The sequence below is a fragment of the Stegostoma tigrinum genome, unplaced genomic scaffold (assembly GCF_030684315.1).
Source record: "Stegostoma tigrinum isolate sSteTig4 unplaced genomic scaffold, sSteTig4.hap1 scaffold_61, whole genome shotgun sequence".
Lineage (NCBI taxonomy): Eukaryota > Metazoa > Chordata > Chondrichthyes > Orectolobiformes > Stegostomatidae > Stegostoma > Stegostoma tigrinum.
The window spans coordinates 1,164,736-1,186,658 of NW_026728547.1; the positions used below are offsets into that span (position 1 = coordinate 1,164,736).

Genomic DNA, 21,923 nt, shown 5'->3' on the forward strand with positions numbered 1-21,923 from the left:
GCTATTTTTAATGAACAGTGTGACAACATCAACTGTTCTGTCTGAGAGTGAAATCTGAGAAATGAAAAGTGAAAACTGCCGGGTTAGAAAGATCCAGTTACGTGCTTACCTGATGGAAATGCATTGATTGTGATATTAATATATATAGAACATAGAACATAGAACATAGAACAGTACAGCACAGAACAGGCCCTTCAGCCCACAATGTTGTGCCGACCATTGATCCTCATGTATGCACCCTCAAATTTCTGTGACCATATACATGTCCAGCAGTCTCTTAAATGACCCCAACGACCTGGCTTCCACAACTGCTGCTGGCAACGCATTCCATGCTCTCACAACTCTCTGCGTAAAGAACCTGCCTCTGACATCCCCTCTATACTTTCCACCAACCAGCTTAAAACTATGACCCCTCGTGCTAGCCATTTCTGCCCTGGGAAATAGTCTCTGGCGATCAACTCTATCTATGCCTCTCATTATCTTGTATACCTCAATTAGGTCCCCTCTGCTCCTCCTTTTCTCCAATGAAAAGAGACCGAGCTCAGTCAACCTCTCTTCATAAGATAAGCCCTCCAGTCCAGGCAGCATCCTGGTAAACCTCCTCTGAACCCTCTCCAAAGCATCCACATCTTTCCTATAATAGGGCGACCAGAACTGGACGCAGTATTCCAAGTGCGGTCTAACCAAAGTTTTATAGAGCTGCAACAAGATCTCACGACGCTTAAACTCAATCCCCCTGTTAATGAAAGCCAAAACACCATGTGCTTTCTTAACAACCCTGTCCACTTGGGTGGCCATTTTAAGGGATCTCTGTATCTGCACACCAAGATCCCTCTGTTCCTCCACGCTGCCAAGAATCCTATCCTTAATCCTGCACTCAGCTTTCAAATTCGACCTTCCAAAATGCATCACCTCGCATTTATCCAGGTTGAACTCCATCTGCCACCTCTCAGCCCATCTCTGCATCCTGTCAATGTCCCGCTGCAGCCTACAACAGCCCTCTACACTGTCAACGACACCTCCGACCTTTGTGTCGTCTGCAAACCTGCTGACCCATCCTTCAATCCCCTCATCCAAGTCATTAATAAAAATTACAAACAGTAGAGGCCCAAGGACAGAGCCCTGTGGAACCCCACTCACCACTGACTTCCAGGCAGAATATTTTCCTTCTACTACCACTCGCTGTCTTCTGTTGGCCAGCCAATTCTGTATCCAAGCAGCTAAGTTCCCCTGTATCCCATTCTTCCTGTCCTTCTGAATGAGCCTACCATGGGGAACCTGATCAAATGCCTTACTGAAGTCCATATACACCACATCCACACCTCGACCCTCATCAACGTTTCTAGTCACATCCTCAAAAAACTCGATAAGGTTTGTAAGGCATGACCTACCCCTCACAAAGCCGTGTTGACTGTATTTGATCAAGCCATGCTCTTCCAGATGGTCATAAATCTTATCCCTCAGAATCCTTTCTAACACCTTGCAGACGACAGACGAGAGACTTACCGGTCTATATTTGCCGGGGATTTCCCTATTTCCTTTCTTGAAGAGAGGAATTACATTTGCCTCTCTCCAGTCCTCAGGTACGACTCCAGTGGAGAGCGAGGATGCAAAGATCTTCGCAAGTGGCGAAGCAATTGCATTTCTCGCTTCCCAAAGCAGCCGAGGACAAATCTGGTCCGGGCCTGGCGACTTGTCAATCTTAATGTTTGACAAAATTTTCAGCACATCAGCTTCTTCTATCTCTATCCATTCCAGCATGCACACCTGCTCTTCAAAGGTTTCATTCACTACAAAGTTCGTTTCTTTCGTAAAGACAGAAGCAAAAAAACTCATTTAGGGCTTCCCCTACCTCCTCAGACTCCACACACACAAGTTCCCTATGCTATCCCTGATCGGCCCTACTCTTTCTTTCATCATTCTCTTATTCCTCACCTAAGTGTAAAATGCCTTTGTGTTTTCCCGGATTCCTTCTGCCAAGCCTTTCTCGTGCCCCCTCCTGGCTCTCCTCAGACCATTTTTGAGCTCCTTCCTTGCCTGCATGTCATCCTCTCGAGCTGAACTTGACCCTAGCTTCCTCCACCTCATGTAAGCTACCTTCTTCCTTTTCACAAGAAGCTCCACCGCTCTCATCATCCAAGGTTCCTTTATCTTACCCCTTCTTGCCTGTCTCAGAGGGACATATTTACTCATCACTCCCAACAACTGTTCCTTAAACAGTCTCCACATGTCTATAGTTCCCTTACCATGGAACAACTGCTCCCAGTCCATGCTTCCTAACTCATGTCTAATCGCATCATAGTTTCCTCTTCCCCAATTAAATATCCTCCCATTTTGCCTAATCCTCTCCTTCTCCATAGCTATGTAGAATGTGAGGCAGTTATGGTCACTATCACCAAAATGCTCTCCCACCACAAGATCTGATACCTGCCCCGGCTCGTTTCCGAGCACCAAGTCCAGAATGGCCTCTCCCCTCGTCGGCCTCTCAACGTACTGCGTTAGGAAACCCTCCTGAACACACCTTACAAAAACAGCTCCATTCAAATCTTCTGCTCGAAGGAGGTTCCAAACAATATTAGGAAAGTTAAAGTCACCCATTACAACAACCCTACTGCGTCCACACTTTTCCAAAATCTGTCGACCTATGCTTTCTTCAATCTCCCTGCTGCTATTGGGGGGCCTGTAGTAAACCCCTAACGAGGTGACTACTCCCTTGCTGTTCCTAATTTCCACCCATACTGTCTCAGTAGGCAGATCTTCCTCGACAATGGAAGCTTCTGTAGCTGTGATCCCCTCTCTGATTAGTAGTGCTACACCCCCTCCTCTTTCTCCCCCCTCCCTATTCTTTTTAAATGTTCTAAACCCTGGAAGATCCAGCAACCATTCCTGCCCATGAGAAACCCATGTCTCTGTTATGGCCACAACATCATAGCACCAGGTACTGATCCATGCTCTCAGTTCATCACTTTTATTCCTGATACTCCTTGCATCAAAGCAAACACACTTTAACCGATCCCTTGGTGCCTTCCCAGGAAAAACCTTCCCACTAGCTGGTCTACCTCTTGCTACTGCCTCACCTGCATCAACGCTCACCTCTGGTATACAGCTCAGGTTCCCACCCCCCTGCCATACTAGTTTAAACCCTCTCGAACTACTCGAGCAAACCTTCCACCCAGGACATTGGTCCCCTTCCAGTTCAGATGCAACCCGTCCTTCTTGTACAGGTCCCACCTTCCTCAGAAGGCATCCCAATTATCTCCATATCTGAAGCCCTCCCTCCTACACCAGCTGCGTAGCCACGTGTTCAGCTGCGCTATATGATTGTTAATTGAGAGTACTGATGAATTTTGCTTATTGTTTCTGTGATCATCTCAACAATCCATTTGTCAACACAATAAAGTAGATATTGTTATTGTAAAACACCCCTGTAAATCCAAAGAAAATTTCAAGAGGGGCCAAATAAGTAGTGTTGGGGAACAAAGAAATGGCAGAGGAACTGAACAAGTATTTTGCATCAGTCTTCAGGTTGGAAGGCACCAGTAGTAGAACTTTAAGGGAGTCTGAAGCAGAAGTGAGTGCGGTGGCCATCACTAAGGAGAAGGTACAGGGGAAGCTGAAGGGTCTGTGTGGAATTTGTACATTCTCCCCATGTCCGCACGGGTCTCCGCCAGGTGCTCTGATTTCCATCCACAGTCCAAAGATGTGCAGGCAAGGTGGATCAGCCATGGCAAATGTGAGCTTGCCGGGACACAGTACAGGGCTGGGTCTTGGTGGGATGTTCTTGATGGAGATGGTGCAGACCCAATGGCCTCTTTCCGCTCTGTAGGAATTCTATAATTCCGAGAAGATGGTAAATTACATGGACCAGATGGACTGCCCCCCAGAGTTCTGAAGGAGATAAGTAAGAAGACCATGCAGGTATTGATGATCTTTCAGGAATTACTGGAGTCAGGGTGGGTCCCAAAGGAGTACAAAATGGCAAATATAACACCCCTGTTTAAAATGGAGGGAGGCAAAAGACAAGAAATTAAAAGACGAGAAAAACCTGTTAGCCTGACGCTGGTCGTTAGGTCAGATTTTAGAATCCATTATTAAGGATGAGATCGGAGAGTACTTGGAAGGACATGGTAATACTTGGAACTACATGTTAAATTGGGCTGAGAAAACACAACTTTGTCAAGGGAAGGTCTCTGTTAGATTCTTTGAGAATGTAACCAGTGAGTAAAAACAAAAGAGAGCCATTGAACTTTATCTGTTTGGATTTTCAGAAAGCCTTTGACAAGGTGCCACACAGGACGCTTCAAAATAAAAAAAATGAGCTTATGGTGTTAGGGAGTAGGTACTGGCATGGATAGAGGATCGGCTAACTGGCAGAATGCAGAGAGTGGCAATAAAAGGGTCTTTTGCAGGATGGCAGCCAGCAACAACAGGAGTTCCACAGTCATCAGAGTTCAGACAACAGCCATTCACGTTATACATCAGCAATCTGGACAAAGGAACTAATGGTATTGTAGTCCACAGGGGGTTGTTGCTAAGTTTGCAGATGACATTTCGATAGGTGGAGAGGCAAGTAGTGTTGAGGAAGTGGGGAGGTCACAGAGAGTCTGTAGAGAAGTGGCAGTACAGGCATAGGCTATTTTCTAAATGGGGAAAGGCTTCAGAAATCTGAAGCACAAAGATGCCCCAGTTCAGGATTCTTTTAACATGCAGGTTCAGTTGGCAGTTGGGAAGGCAAATGCAATGTCAGCATTCATTTCAAGACGGCAAAAATACAAGAGCAGAGATGTATTGCTGAGGCTGTGTAAGGCTCTGGTCATATTGCATTTGGAATATTAAGAGCAGTTTTTGGCCATCTGTCTAAGGAAGGATGTGCTGGCCTTTGTCAGGGTCTAGAGGAGGTTCTCAAACATAATCCTGGCGATGAAGGGACTGTCATGTGAGGAATGGCTGGGAACTCTGGGTCTGTACTCGATGGAGTTTAGAAGGATGAAGGGGGCACACTGAAGGTAATTCAGGCCTGGATAGAGTGGACATGGAGATGATGTTTCCACGAGTAGGAGAGACCAGGACCTGGGGGCACAGCCTCAGAGTCAAAGGGACTACCCTTCAGGATGGAGACGAGGAGGAATTTTTTCAGTCAGAAAGTTGTGAATCTGTGGAACTCGTTGATGCAGAAACCTGTGGAGGCCAAGTCAGAGTTGATTTCAGGCATAGATAGATACGTTCTTGCTTAGTATGGACATAGGAGAATGGGATTGAGAATGATAGATCCCACTCAATGGGCTGAATGGTCTAATTCTGTTCTTAAATCTTCAGGTCTAAAACACTGGAATGAATCAGTTCAGTGTCATTTTTATTGCACTGCAAGGACAGTATCTGTCCAAAAGACCAAACAGATTTTCTCACGCTGTTGTGGCAAACCTATTCAATAACTGGCAACAATGCTCCTATTGTGCCTCTCTCAGCCGATGCTAGTTAGTTCTCCTACTCATCGTAACTGGACCATCCTGGTATTACTGGCACTAGTGCCATGTTTAAAGGCCATTTTAAGTGCCAGCTTGGACTGAAGGAAAATAAAATTCTCTCCGCTTGCAAGGATTCCCCAATATACTGTCACAGTCTTAATACATTTCCAAGTGAAGTGCATAACATTATTCCGGAATGGAGTTTACTAAACAATCTGACTGAGATAAGCTGAAGGACAATTAGCCTGGAAAATACCACAATGGCACAGTTAATGCTCTTCAAGATACTGGCTAGGTTAAAAAGTCTCAGTTATGAGATAGACTGGTATGCTGGGTTTGTTTTCCTTGGAGCAGAGGAGGCGGAGGTGTGGGTGGGGATCTGATTGAGGCATAGAAAATTATGACAGGCACTGGCAGAATACATGGTGAGAATCCATTCCCCATGGCACATGTGTCTAAGACCAGATGGCACAAGTTTAAGGTGAGGATTAAATGCTTTGGAGGAAGTCTGAGGAAAAGCTTTTTCATCTAAAAAGTGGTAGACATATGGAGCACACTGCTTGAGAGGGTTTTTGATGCAGGTATTCTCAACATTTAAAAAGCATCTGGGATGAGCATTTAAAATGCTAGGTCAAAGTAGGCTCTGGACCAAGTGTTGACAAATGAGATTAGTGCAGCTTGGTGCTTGTTGGTAGGCATAGATATGGTGTTTCTATGCTGTATGACTCTATGAGATTGAGGGTCATATGAAAATTTATTCTACGTCTGGCCGTTTATTCCTTGACATTAACTGGATGATGTTCATTTTGTGTATTTTATACACGTCATTCTCCAGCACTAACATTTGTCACCGTGAAGAGCATTACAATCAGAATGTCAAGATGTCTACATGATCCTGGGCAGATCTGACCAAATGGAATCAAAAGTATATCAGTTTCAATTTTATGATTTAAAACAAAAGTCGCTAAAACTGTCAACTACTTTATCTGTTGAACTGAAATGAAACTAGAACATACTGAAACCTTATGTCAACAATACTCGGATTGATTTTAATCAGTCCACAATCTTCACATTTACTTAACTAATCCTGTACATATCAAAATCCAATATGTCGCATGCAGTTTAGTGCACCTTAGGACAATCTAAACTTACATTAAAGTGTAAATCATACATAGGGATCAAAGACGTTCAGCAGCTAATTCAGACACATTTCGACACAGAGTGGCACGTTGACCAAATCCTTGTGATTTTGTTCCAAACCATCATAAATGGTCATTAAACAGTTGATTACTTCAGTCACATTTAGAAGTTGCTCATTTTGTGTCAATTTGTGTTGATCCAAGACGCGTTGTGCTGTGTGCAACTCCAACAGATACACGACAAAGGAGGAAGAAAACTAACTTCGATTACAGTTTTAACTTATTGGAGCTATTAAATAAAATTAATTCCTGTATTTGGCCCAGAAATAAATACAAGGATTCACAAAAGTACTCTGGAATGATGGAAACAGGCCATTTCCTTCTCAAATGCAACATGTCAAATCCAACGAGGGAACCGTCAGTGATGCTGGTCATATTCTGTTGTTTGGTTCAGTAATTCCTGCAGAACAATGGTGGAGGAACAGTAGCTTTGTAAGTCATGAAGCCCTCCTTTATATTTATGAAGCAGGACTCAAAACAATTTAACCTGAAACATCCATCTTTTTCAAGCGATGTTCATTCTCACTACATCCAAATCCAAAGTACAATCTAATTGGCTCTTTCTCCGTTTCAAATAGTGGATCTTACAACCCTTATTTCACTTCTGGTCATCAGCATTCTTTTAAATCACACTATGCCACAGCTATTAAGTGTGTTAATTATATGTTCTTGTTAATTTTAAAAAGATGCTCTGTTACCTCGGTTTTGAACGAGATTTCTCTTGTAATTTTGCTATTTTGTCATACATATGGTATGTTCTACAGCGTCTACCAAAAATAATTAGTAGTTAAGCAAGTATCAATTCAACGTTAGTTCACATGATGCCAACAAAATCTGGCAAACTTTGTCAAAACATCGAATGCCAGTCAAACCACTCTAAATATAACAGAACCTCCATAAATAAAATCTAATGGCAATATGAGGAATGAAGCTCCCAGAGATATGCATTCATGTGACTGAAATCATTTATTTTCTCGGCTTCTAACCCTTCCACAGGCAGCAAGATCCTGGCCCATGAACCTTCACTGCTTTAAAAAAATTCCTCCTAACATCCCCCTACATCTTTTCCCCAAAACATCAATGCATTCCATTCTCCTTGTAACATCATCCATCAGCCATAGGAACACAGACTTTCCACGTTTATCTTACCCCAACCAATCATAATCCTTTATGTCTCCATTCACTACTTATTAATCCCTTGTACTCCAATGAAAATAGCATTAGTTAAATTTGTTGATAAAATGTCACATTCTTAAAACAAGTTGGGTAAATTTCATCATTATTACTCAACACTACCAAAATTATTACTCTTTAAGTTTAGTCACCAGATTTGGGTGTATCATTCCAGTCCTATTTCAAGGTTCAGGATAACTTCTTTGTTTTAGCACTGCATGAGCTACATTATAAAGCCCCATCCCACAGATACGAAGGTGGGAAGAAACACATAAAATCTGGAGGGCACTGTGTGTACATGTGTGGAAGTTCTGGGGAACTGTCAAGCAGCCTGCCTATCCTTTGACCTCCTGAGACTAATTGATGGCAATTTAAGGGATCCCCTCTATTGCGTAAGGAGATAGATGTCAATCAGAAAGGCAGTCAGGTTGAGATGCACAATCCAGCCTAGAAAAAGTGAGTTGGTAGGGGAACATCATTCACAGGTCCCTTGGCCCGATCCTAGGCACTTCACGCTCTTAAATGCTCATCCACCCTTTTAACAACCCCTAACAACCCTCAACCACTCCGTACCCCTCGTCGGGGACCCGCCATCCAGCCAACAGCAACTTCAGACTCTTCTGGGCTCTAAGTGGCCAGGAGTTCTACAAGGTAGAACTTCTATCCAAGAGGGCGCCTGATGTCCTGCCTCCAGCCATTTAATGTTGCAGGGCAGCTGTGAAGAGCATGGGCAGGGTCCCATTTGGCATTTCAACTGGGAGAGACCTGAGCAGGAGCTGGGGCAACAGCACCATGTTGAGTACTATTTATCGGACCAAAAATTCCATATCCTAAGCATTCTCTCCAATGTTCTGCCAATTCAACAGTCAGTGCCCAAGGTTAGTGGAAAACCAGAAATAAGGAAAGATTTCAAAGCCGAGAAATAGAAAAGAAACAGACAACAAAAGCGTATTTAAAGAAATGAAAAGAAAGAAAGAAGTCAAAGTGAACGCAGATCCCTTCAAGGATGGAGGCTGCAAAAATAATAATGGGGAATCAGGAAATGGCAAATGAGACAAATAAATACTTCATATGAGTCTCCATAGCAAAAGAAACAAATACAATCTCAAAATTACTTACTTAACAAGGTACAAAAAGCAGACAGGAAATATCACCAGAGAAAAGGTGCTCGGGAAACTAATGGGGCTAAAGGTCAATAGGTATCCTGGACCTGATGTACCCTGCACTAGGATATTAAAAGATGTAGCTACAGAGATACTGGATGCACTAGCAGTAATCTTCCAAATATCCCGGGAATCTGGAACATTTCAAGCAGTAGATTGGAATACTGCCAATGTAACAACTTCATATGAAAAGGAAGGATGACAAAAAATAGGCAACCTCTCATTAGGAAAATATTGCAGTCTGTTATAAAAGATGCAACAGCAGGTCATGTGGTCTGGCAATACTATGGCTTTAAGAGGTGTATTTTGTCCTGGTTTGTGTTCTTCTCTAAAGGCCCGAGAGGCCTTGGGGTTTTATTTTTTGAAGTTGTAACAACAAAAGCAGCATGAATGGGTAACTTCCGAAGAAGGGGCTCGACCCAAAACATCAGCTTTCCTGCTCCTCTGATGCTGCTTGGCCTGTTGTGTTCATGCAGCTCGACACCTTGTTATCTCAGATTCTCCAGCATCGGCAGTTCTTACTATCTCAGTATGAATGGGTCATGTCAGGCTCCCACAGAACCAAGGTTTTAGTTTAGATTTCGACAGTTGTTGAGGTTTGAAGTTGGCCGTGGAAGCTGTTATCTCTCTCCATATCTCCCCATCTCTCTCTGTGTTACAGCTAAAAGCAGGGGTTCTCTTTCTGTGACCAGAATCATGTGAGACAATCTGTTTTACTGTCTTTGCCTTTGCCAAGGTGTGTTTATGGGATATTATTATATTGGAACAGTTGTTGTTTGGTAGTTAAGTAATATATTATTCAATTAAGTTTTCCAGTAGAGTTAAACTAATCTCAATTCTTCTTTCTTTTGTCTGCATTTTAACTAGGGGGAAAGTGGTTTTGCTTAAATCTGAGTGGTGTGCCGAATCGATTTACATCTAGAACACAGCACCCTAGACTTGTCTTTAAATAAAAGTTGGAGTCTAGGTTATCTCCTTGATACATATTTGTTGGGGACTTGGTCTAGTCCATAACTGTGGAAGTAGATAATATAATCAAGCAAAGTCAGCATGGCTTCATGGTGGGGAAATTGTGCCTGACAATTTTTAAAAAATTCTTTGAGTAAGTAACAGACAGGATGGATAAAACAGAACCAGTAGAAGTATTGTGTTTGGATTTTAAAATGGCACTTGAAAAAATATCGCCCTAAGTTTACCTAATATAAGAAAAAAAACACATAATTTTGGGATAGTATATTAGCATGTTTTCAGAATTGGTCAAAGAATAGAAAATAGGCAGTTGGGCTGAAGGGAGAGATAATGGGAACTGCAGATGCTGGAGAATCCAAGATAACAAAGTGTGAAGCTGGATGAACACAACAGGCCAAGTAGCAGTGACAATGGGAACTGCAGATGCTGGAGAATCCAAGATAATAAACTCTGATGAAGGGTCTAGGCCCGAAACGTCAGCTTTTGTGCTCCTGAGACGCTGCTGGGCCTGCTGTGTTCATCCAGCCTCACATTTTATTGTCTAGGCCAAGTAGCATCTTAGGAGCACAAAAGCTGAAGTTTTGGGCCGACACTGTTCATCAGGGATGGGGAGAAGGTTCTGAAATAAATAGGGAGAGAGGGGGAGGCGGACCGAAGATGGATAGAGGAGAAGATAGGTGGACAGGAGAGTGTAGGTAGGGAGGTGGAGAGGGGATAGGTCAGTCCAGGGAGGACAGACAGATCAAGGAGGCTGGATGAGGTTACTAAGTGGTAAATGGAGGTGTGGCTTGAGGTGGGAGGAGGGGTTAGGTGAGAGGAAGAACAGGTTAGGTAGGCGGGGATGAGCTGGGCTGGTTTTGGGATGCAGTGGGGGGAGGGGATGAGCTGGGCTGGTTTTGGGGTGCAGTGGGGGAGGGGGAGATTTTAAAACTCATGCAGCCCACATTCATACCATTGGGCTGTAGGGTTCCCAAGCGGAATATGAGTGGCTGTTCCTGCAACCTTCGGGTGGCATCATTATGGCACTGCAGGATGCCCATGATGGACATGTCGTCTAAGGAATGGGAGGGGGAGTTAAAATGGTTCGCAACTGGGGGGTGCACGTGTTTATAGAACAGAGAACATTACAGCACAGTACAGGCCGTTCGGCTCTTGATGCTGTGCCGACCTGTCATACTGATCTGAAGCCCATCTAACCTACACTATTCCATGTATGTCCATATGCTTATCCAATGACGACTTAAATGTACCTAAAGTTGGTGAATCTACGACTGTTGCAGGCAAAGCGTTCCATTCCCTGACTACTCTCTGAGTAAAGAAACCACCTCTGACATCTGTCCGGTATCTTTCACCCCTCAATTTAAAGCTATGCCCCCTCGTGCTCGCCGTCACCATCCTAGGATAAAGGCTCTAACTCTCTGATTATTTTATATGTTTCAATGAAGTCACCTCTCAAACTTTTTCTCTCTAACGAAATTGCGAACCGAGTGGAGGTGTTCTGCAAAGCGCTTCCCAAGCCTCCGCTTGGTTTCCCCAATGTAGAGGAAGCTACACCGGGTACAGTGGATACAGTATACTACATTGGCAGATGTGCAGGTGAGCATCTGCTTAATATGGAAAGTCATCTTGGGGCCTTGGATGGGGGTGAGGGAGGAGGTGTGGGAGCAAGTGTAGCACTTCCTGCGTTTGCACGGGAACGTGCTGGGTGTGGTGGGATTGGAGGGGAGTGTGGAGTGGACAAGGGAGTCACTCCGGAAGGCAGACAAGGGTGGGGATGGAAAAATGTCTTGGGTGCTGGGGTCGGATCGTAGATGGCGGAAGTGTTAGTTGGGCTGAAGGGAGGTGTAACTAATGGAGTACCACAGGGATCAGTGCTGGATCCATACTTATTGCCAATAAAATATTACTGACTTATATACTTGAAGCAAACATACTATTGCCAGGTTTGCAGATGACATAAAAATAAGTGGGAAGGCTATTCAGTTCCAAGAACGACCAGGAGGCTGAAATGTTCAAAAGCAGAAGCTTGATTATGAAACAAAAAAACTCAACAGGTCTGGCAGCATCAGTGAAGAGAAAACAAAGCCAATGCTTTGAGTCCAACAATCCAAAGTTAGAACATAGAACAGACAACAGTACAGCACAGAACAGGCCCTTCAGCCCACAATGTTGTGCCGGCCATTGATCCTCATGTATGTACCCTCAAATTTCTGTGACCATATGCATGTCCAGCAGTCTCTTACATGTCCCCAATGACCTTGCTTCCACAACTGCTGCTGGCAACGCATTCCATGCTCTCACAACTCTCTGTGTAAAGAACCCTCCTCTGACATCCCCTCTTTACTTTCCTCCAACCAACTTAAAACTATGACCCCTCGTGTTAGCCATTTCTGCCCTGGGAAATAGTCTCTGGCTATCAACTCTATCTATGCCTCTCATTATCTTGTATACCTCAATTAGGTCCCCTCTCCTCCTCCTTTTCTCCAATGAACAAAGTCCGAGCTCAGTCAAACTCTCTTCATCAGATAAGCCCTCCAGTCCAAGCAGCATCCTGGTAAGCCTCCCCTGAACCCGCTCCAAAGCATCCACATCTTTCCTACAATAGGGTGACCAGAACTGGATGCAGTATTCCAAGTGCGGTCTAACCAAAGTTTTATAGAGCTGCAACAAGATCTCACAACTCTTAAACTCAATCCCCCTGCTAATCAAAGCCAAAACACCATATGCTTTCTTAACAACCCTGTCCACTTGGGTGGCCATTTTCAGGGATCTATGTATCTGCACACCAAGATCCCTCTGTTCCTCCACGCTGCCAAGAATCCTATCCTTAATCCTGTACTCAGCTTTCAAATTCGACCTCCAAAATGCATCACCTCGCATTTATCCAGGTTGAACTCCATCTGCCACCTCTCAGCCAATCTCTGCATCCTGTCAATGTCCCGCTGCAGCCTACAACAGCCCTCTATACTGTCAACGACACCTCCGACCTTCGTGTCGTCTGCAAACTTGCTGACCCATCCTTCAATCCCCTCATCCAAGTCCTGTATCCAGACAGGTACGTTCCCCTGTATCCCATTCCTCCTGACCTTCTGAATGAGCCTACCATGGGGAACCTTATCAAATGCCTTGCTGAAGTCCATATACACCAGATCCACAGCTCAACCCTCATCAACTTTTCTAGTCACATCCTCAAAGAACTCGATAAAGTTTGTGAGGCATGACCTGCCCCTCACAAAGCCGTGTTGACTGCATTTAATCAAGACATGCTCTTCCAGATGCTCTTAAATCCTATCCCTCAGAATCCTTCCTAACACCTTGCAGGCGACAGACGTGAGACTTACTGGTCTGTAATTGCCGGGGATTTCCCTATTTCCTTTCTTGAAGAGAGGAATTACATTTGCCTCTCTCCAGTCCTCAAGTACGACTCCAGTGGAGAGCGAGGATGCAAAGATCTTCGCGAGTGGCGAAGGAATTGCATTTCTCGTTTCCCAAAGCAGCCGGGGACAAATCTGGTCCAGGCCTGGCGGCTTGTCAATCTTCATGTTTGACAAAATTTTCAGCACATCAGCTTCCTCTATCTCTCTCCATTCCAGCAAGCACACCTGCTCTTCAAAGGTTTCATTCACTACAAAGTTCGTTTCTTTCGTAAAGACAGAAGCAAAAAACTCATTTAGGGCTTCCCCTACCTCCTCAGACTCCACACACACAAGTTCTCTATGCTATCCCTGATCGGCCCGACTCTTTCTTTGACCATTCTCTTATTCCTCACCTAAGTGTAAAATGCCTTTGTGTTCGCCCTAATCCGTTCTGCCAAGCCTTTCTCGTGCCCCCTCCTGGCTCTCCTCAGACCATTTTTGAGCTCTTTCCTCGCCTGCCTGTAATCCTCTAGAGCTCAGCTTGCCCCTAGCTTCCTCCACCTCATGTAAGCTACCTTCTTCCTTTTCACAAGAAGCTCCACCGCTCTCGTCATCCAAGGTTCCTTTATCTTACCCCTTCTTGCCAGTCTCAGAGGGAAATATTTATTCTTCACTCGCAACAACTGTTCCTTAAACAGTCTCCACATGTCTATAGGGCCTTTACCATGCAACAACTGCTCCCAGTCCATGCTTCCTAACTCATGTCTAATCGCATCATAGTTTCCTCTTCCCCAATTAAATATCCTCCCATTTTGCCTAATCCTCTCCTTCTCCATAGCTCTGTAGAATGTGAGGCAGTTATGGTCACTATCACCAAAATGCTCTCCACCACAAGATCTGATACCTGCCCCGGCTCGTTTCCGAGCACCAAGTCTAGAATGGCCTCTCCCCTCGTCGGCCTGTCAACGTACTGAGTTAGGAAACCCTCCTGAACACACCTTACAAAAACAGCTCCATTCAAATCTTCTGCTCGAAGGTAGTTCCAATCAATATTGGGAAAGTTAAAGTCAGCCATTACAACAACCCTATTACGTCCACACTTTTCCAAAATCTGCCGACCTATGCTTTCTTCAACCTCCCTGCTGCTATTGGGGGGCCTGTAGTAAACCCCTAACGAGGTGACTACTCCCTTGCTGTTCCCAATTTCCACCCACACTGACTCAGTAGGCAGATCTTCTTCGACAATGGAAGCTTCTGTAGCTGTGATATATCTCTGATTAGTAGTGCTACACTCCCTCCTCTTTCTCCCCCCTCCCTATTCTTTTTAAATGCTCTAAACCCTGGAACATCCAGCAACCATTCCTGCCCCTGAGAAACCCATGTCTCTGTTATGGCCACAACAACATAGCACCAGGTACTGATTCATGCTCTAAGTTCATCACTTTTATTCCTGATACTCCTTGCATTAAAGCAAAAACACTTTAACTGATCCCTTGGTTCCTTCCCAGGAAAATCCTTCCCACTAGCTGGTCTACCTCTTGCTATTGCCTCACCTGCATCAACTCTCACCTCCGGTATACAGCTCAGGTTCCCACCCACCTGCCATACTAGTTTAAACCCTCTCAAACTACTCGAGCAAACCTTCCACCCAGGACATTGGTCCCCTTCCAGTTCAGATGCAACCCGTCCATCTTGTACACGTCCCACCTTCCCCAGAAGGCATCCCAATTGTCTACATAACTGAAGCCCTCCCTCCTACACCAGCTGCGCAGCCACGTGTTAAGCTGCACCTGCTCCCTGTTCCTCGCCTCGCTATCTCGTGGCACCGGTAGTAAACGAGAGAACACTACTCTGTTCGTCCTGCTTTGCAGCTTCCATCCTAACTCCCTGAAATCACTTTTTATATCCTCAATCCTTTTTCTGGCTTTATCATTAGTGCCAATACGTAACACGATTTCTGGCTGTTCGCCCTCCCCTTTTAGAACTTTACACACCTGATCGGAGACGTCCCGGACCCTGGCACCAGGGAGGCAACATACCTTCCGGGAATCCCGATCCTGACCTTTAACATGCGTTTCCTTAGCTGTGATGGAGTGATGACCCTCATTCCCCACAGGAGACCTCCTCCTTGTATAGATAGTTCTAGCTTCCACGTGACAAATGGTTTCAGTTCCGGTTGCTCCCTTTGCAGTACCACACCCACCACTCACGTAGTCGTGGGTCATTTTGACTGTCTCTCTTAATTTGTCCTACCGTTGCCAGAGTGTTCCCTACTTGCTCGAAGTAGAAAATGTCTACATAGGGACTGTTCGTTGTCAACTCATTTGGCAAAGGTAATCTAAAATCCTTCAGCAATCTCTAAGTTTCTGATTTACAGCATCCCACAGTGAACTTCAGTTTTTACTTTTGAAGGGGGCTTGTATAATCCCACGGCTTCAATGATATGGCCTTAGTATTGTATGGAAATTATTTTTAAAAATCATAGTCATTTTTCCTCACTTCTTCAAATCTAACTTGTGAGGATGCTCTTTTTTAGGTTCTCCCTGTGAGTAAAATATTGTCTTGGTAACACTAGACTCCTTTCAATCCACTTCAAATCTGATCCATGGCATGTTAGAATAATCCAAGCACAGATGGATTTCAAATGGAAATCTCTTGTTATTGAATACTACTTTACGTGTTACAATAATCAAGTATTTCCGTGACTCAGGAACTCTATTCATCTGGAGATAGATTTGACTAAGTTCAATCTTACTGAAAAGCAGACCTCTAGCTGGTCCAACAAGTATGTCATCAATTACAGGCAAAGCATACTGCTCAGCGCATAATGCTGGATTAGTAGCGAACTTGTAATCAGTGCAGATGCATAACTCCATCTATCAGTGGAATGATAGGTGTGGGCCAATCATTTTTGGATTCAAGGATTCCCATCTTGACCAGTGTCACTCAATTATGGTCATAATGTCATAGAGACGTACAGCATGGAAACAGAACACTTTGGTCCAACTCATCTACGTGAACAGAATATCCTTATTTTTCTAATCCCATTTACCAGTATTTGGCCCATATCCTCTAAACCCTTCCTATTCATGTACCCATCCAAGTGCTTTTTAAATATTCTCATTGTACCTGCTTCCGCCAGTTCCTCCGGCAGCTCATTCCTTACACACACCATCCTCGGCTTGGAAAACGTTGACCCTTACGTTCATTTTAAATCTTTCCCCCTCACCTTAAAGCTATGCCCTCTAGTTTTTGACTCCCCTACTCGAAGGAAAAGACCTTGGCTATTCATCCTATCCATGCCCCTCATGATTTCATAAACCTCCAAGTTCACCCCTCAGCCTCCAAAACTGCAGGGAAAGTAGTCTATTCAGCCTCCCCATAGCTCAAATCCTCCACCCTGGCAACATCATTGGAAATCCTTTCTGAGCCCTGTCAAGTAGGTTTAATTCTGCCTCAAGCTTTAGTCTGATTGCACGAGGCACTGATCCTGCCTTGCAACATTTTGCTGGACTCTAACACTTGATTTTCAATTCGACAGATGTCTTCTCCATGTCTCCCAGATCCCAATGAAAATAATTGCACGCTTCTTTAGAATTTTCCAATGAATCAGTTTCAGAATCTGACAAGCAACTTAGTTCAACCCAAATGAGTTTGATTTTTTTTCCAGCCATGGTCCTCCCAGTGAAACTAGCAGATTATCCATGCTGTCATTGTTACATGTAGATTTTTTTCCTACTCTTCACTTTCAGTACTTTTGCTGTACACTGTTCATATTTCTTTCTCAAACACACCCATTCAATGGGCCCTTTATTGCCGCAGTTTCTGCATACGACTAATTTATACCAGCAATTTGCTGTTGAGTGAAGTGCTCTTTCACACCAATGGCAGTTGTGAGTCTGTGTTGGTGCTCATCTCTCAGCTGCCACTATTCCTACTATTTCTTCATAAGTTTTGAAACCCGGTTTCTCTAGCGGTACCAGGCTCCTCAGGCGACGAAGGACATTCCCACACCCTGCCATAATACCAGGAACAATGGATTCTCTGGGTGGAGGAATTTCAGGTCTCTTTACTATAAAGTATTTAACAGCTGAACTGTGGCAAGATCAAACAGGGACAGCATGGATTTATGAAAGGGATAGAGGGAAATCATACTTGACAATCTTTTGGGATTCTTTGTGGATGTAACTCATTCAGTTGATGAGGGGGGAACCACTAGATGTGGCTTCTTTGGGCTTTCAGAAGGCTTTTAACAAAATCCCACATAAGAGATTAGTGCTTTAAATTAAAGCCCATGGGATTGTCGTAATATGCTGAGATGGAAATAAAACTGGTCAGCAAGTATCAAAGGATAGGAATAAATGGTCTTTTTCCAAAGGCAGAGACAGGTGGTGTGTCGCAAGGATCTGTGCTCAGACTCCGGCTACCCACCTATTCAAACGAAGGAATCAAATGCACTATCTCCACATCTGCAGATGACACAAAGCTGGATGAGAGGGTGAGCTGTAAGGAGGATGCAGAGATGCTTCAGTGTCATTGGGACAAGCTGAATGACTGGGCAAATGTGAGACAGATACAGTATTACACGGATATATGTGAGATTATTCACTTTGGGAGCAAAAACGGAAAGGCAGATCATTACCTGAATGGATATAAATTAAGACATGGGAATGTAGAATAAGATCTGGGCAAACCTGTACTTCAGTCATTGAAGGTAAGCATGCAGGTGCAGCAAGCAGTAAAGATGGCAAATAGCAGAAGGGCCTTCATAGTGAGAGAATTTTCATTCAGGAGTGGGGATGTCTCGCTACCATTACATACCAAGAATATTACGTGCAGTTTCGGCCTCTTTATCTGAGGAAGCACACTCTTGTTCTAGGGACAGTGCAGCAAAGGTTTAGCAGACTGATTCCTGGAAGGCAGACTGGCATATTAGGAGAGGTTGCGTCAGATAAGATTATACCACTGGCATTCAGAAGAATGAAGGGGCTTCTCATCGAAGCTTAAAATTCTTACAGGACTAGACAAGTCAAATGGAGGGCAGATGTTCTTGATGGCAGGGATGTACAGAACAAAGGAGTCACAGTCATTCTTCATACCCTTAAACTAAGACGAGGAGATATTTCTTCACCCAGAGACTGATGAGCCCACAGAATTCACTACCACAGAAATCAATCAATGCTAAAACATTGCACAGTTTCAAAAAGGAGTTTGGGTTTAGCACTTGGAACTAAGTGGATCACAGGATATAAGGTTAAAGGAGGAACAGGCTACTGTGTTGGATGATTGGATATATTCATAATGAATGATAAAGCAAGCCTGAAGGGCCAAATGGCCCATTTCTCATTCTACTTCTTATGTTTCCGTGGAAAGTGAATGGCCACAAACTTGGCAGATAGAATATAATGTGGAAAATGTCAGGTTGTGCACTTTGGCAAGAAGAATAAAAGAGCTATATGTTATTAAAATGGAAAAAAGATTGCAGAAAGCTGGAGTGCAGGAGGAATTTGAAGCTCCTCGTGCATGAATCATAAGAAGTTAGCAACCATGCTCAGCAACTAAGAAGGAGGTGTCCTGTTGGCCTTTAAAAGGAATGGAATAAAAGAAGAGGGAAGTATTGCTAAAACAATACAAAGTACGAGACAGACCACATCTCAAACACAGCAAATAGTTTTGGCCCTTCATCAAAGGAAAGAAATCTCAACATTGGAGGCAGTCCAGAGAAGGTTAACTAAGTTGATTCTAGGTACAGAAGGATCTTCTTTCTAAGGAGGTCAAATAGGTTGGGCTTGTACTCTTTAGAATTTAGAAGAGTAAAAGGTTACCTTATTAAAACATACAGGATTCTTAGGGGACCTGTTAGTGTCGATGCAGAAAGTTTGGTTCCTCTTGGAGGAGAATCTACGACCAAAGGGCATCATCTCAGAATAAGGTGTGACATATTTAAGACAGGGATGAAGATGAATTTATTTCCTCTGAGGGCTTGATTTTGTGGAATTGTCTACTCCAGAGGCCTGTTGAAGCTGGGTTACTAAGAATATTCAAAACAGAGATAGCCATGATCTGATCGAATGGTGAAGCAAATTCAATGGGCTAAAAAGCCTACTTCCATTCCTTCATTTTATGGCTTTATGACCCCTACATTCCTGGGTTTTTCAGTCCTCACACACTCTTTGGAACAATGTCTTTCGAGTATTTATTGTTTGCCACTATCCCTTTAGTTAAACTGCTTCACCTCATGCATCGTTTTGTTTTGCTTTTGACATTTCACATTTTATATGGGGTAACACAATGCAAGTTGATCAACAACAACAAGAACAAGAGCAAAGTTGCTGGAAAAATCCCAGTAGGTCTGGCAGCATCCGTGAAGGGAAAAATAGAGTTAACATTTCGGGTCTAGTGACACGAACTCAGAACAGTGAGCAAAGATCACCACTCTTTGCAATTATCATCTTTTGATTTCGTAGATATATCTGCCACTAACCTAACCCGTCGATCCAGGCTGAGGATTCATTACCACACAAGTTTGCTTTCCTGCACTGAATACTGGGTCCTTCTGTCTTGGAGTGAGAATCACACCAACATTTCTGACTCAGGAGGAGGGCCACTGCTGACTAAACCACACTGTATCCCAGATCCCCTCACATTTTGCTGTATTGAACTCTATCTGCCATGTCATTTCCCATTCTGTTGGCCTATTGCAGCTGATCAGAATCATCCTCATTGTTTGGGCTCCTGCAAGCTTGGCAATCGTGGTAAATTTTGGAACTTCACGCTCTATTACTCATGTTGAGGTGTGCAATAATAAGATGGTAACTATACCAGGGGATTTCAACTTCCTCAACATTGCTTGAGATAGTCATAATCAGTGAATCATACAATATATGAGGCCCTTCAACCCACTGAGTCTGCACTATCAAGGACATACTACTATATACACTAGACCCACTGTCAACACACTAGGCCATAGCCTTGAACGTAATGACACGTCAAGTGCTTTTTAAAGATTCTGAGATTTCCCGTCTCAACTATAATCCCAGAGAGTGCATTTTAGACCCCTCTGGGTGAAAAAGGTTTTCCCCTAATCCCCTTTAAACCTACTGCCTTTCATTTTAAAATAATGTCCACCTTGTTATCGAGTGTAAAGCGCACAGTGTAAAGAGGAGTTGGATTTCTAAATACGCGTTCAGCAGAGTTTATTGTGTCAACATATAGAAGGTCCATCAAGGGACAGTCCAGTCCCAGATCTAATTCTTGGGAACAAAGTTGCCAAGTTGTTTAAGGTGGTAGTGGGCAGAATTTATTGATAACAACCACTGTTATGAAAAAGAAAATGGTAGTTTGCAAAAAAAATAATTTTGGATTGGAGGAAGGCAGATGCTATTAAAATAAAGCAGGATCTGACCAAAGTAGAACAGGTTCAGCTACGTCTGGCAAATTCTACAGTAGAAAGTGAAGGTGTGATTGAGAAGAAAATGGGGAAAGCACAGGCCCAACATGTTTTCTTTGGGATGAAATTTGGACATAACAAGACAAAGAACCCTGGATGTGTAGGAATATTCAGAATTGGTTAAGAACAAAAAAAAGGCTTTCAGTAGGTGCAAAGGGAGCAAATGATGGAAGCCCCAGTGGAGTATAGAAAGCTCAGAGGGAACTTAAAGCAGTTAGGAGGAAACAGGCGCATGAAAAAACATGAAGATAAAATTTGACAGATCCCAAGATATTTCACAAGTACATTTAGGGGAAGAAGATAACCAGAGAAAGAATGGGGCCCATTAGGGTCCAGGGGCAAACTTTATACCGTACAGAAGGACACTGGTAGAGTGTTTCACTTTAGTCTACATTCAAGAGGAGGAAGATGGACGTAGAGAACTTGGGGACAGGGACTGAGGTACTTGAGCAGACTGACGTAGGGAGTGAGGCTTTGCCAGGCCTAAAAGTAAATAATTCTCTAGGTCTGAAGGGGTTGTTTCGTATGCTGCAATGAGAGATGAGAGGAAATTACAGGGGCTCTGACCCAAACTTTCAATTCTTCTCTGGCTACAGGGGAATTGGTAGAGGACAACTAATGTGGTACCATTTTTCAAGGAGCGAGAGAGAGATATATCAGGAATTACAGACCAATGAATCTCACATCAGTGGGAGGGAAACAACTGGGGAAATTCTGGAGGAGAGAATTCATCTCCACTTGGAAATGCAAGGTCTGATCAGCATGGCTTCATCAAAGTGAGGTCACACTTCACAATTTTGATACAATTTTGCAAGGTAAGTAGGTGCCCAGATTTTCACAAGGGTTTTGATAAGCTATAACACATTAGGCTACTTAATAAGATAATAGTCCATGATGTTGCTGTCGTATATTATCATGAACAGAGGACTGGCTCACTCATAGAAGACAGAATTGGGACAAGGGAGGCATTTGCAGACTGGCAACCTGCAGCTAGCGGAGCGCCGCACAGATTAGTGCTGGGGACACAATTATTTATGAAATACATTAATGCCTTGAATGAGGAAAGAGAATATACTGTAGCTGATGACACAAAACCATGTGGGAAGGCAATTAGTAAGGAATAATCAAAAAGTCTGCAGAGAGATATT

At 43.7% G+C, this 21,923-nt stretch overlaps 1 protein-coding gene across 3 annotated transcripts in view; it reads right to left on the reverse strand.

The window, feature by feature from the left end:
* LOC132209003 (utrophin-like) overlaps positions 1-21,923 on the reverse strand; it is a 247,037-nt gene that overhangs the window by 158,846 nt on the left and 66,268 nt on the right. The window contains exon 9 of one of the 3 annotated variants that reach the window (XM_059644243.1): positions 6,666-7,064. The exons of the other annotated variants lie outside the window; for them this stretch is intronic. Within the exon in view, the coding sequence (XP_059500226.1) occupies positions 7,023-7,064 (42 nt within the window). The 3' untranslated portion in view covers positions 6,666-7,022. Of the gene's footprint in view, positions 1-6,665; positions 7,065-21,923 lie in introns of those variants that run through there. 3 annotated transcript variants of the gene reach the window in all.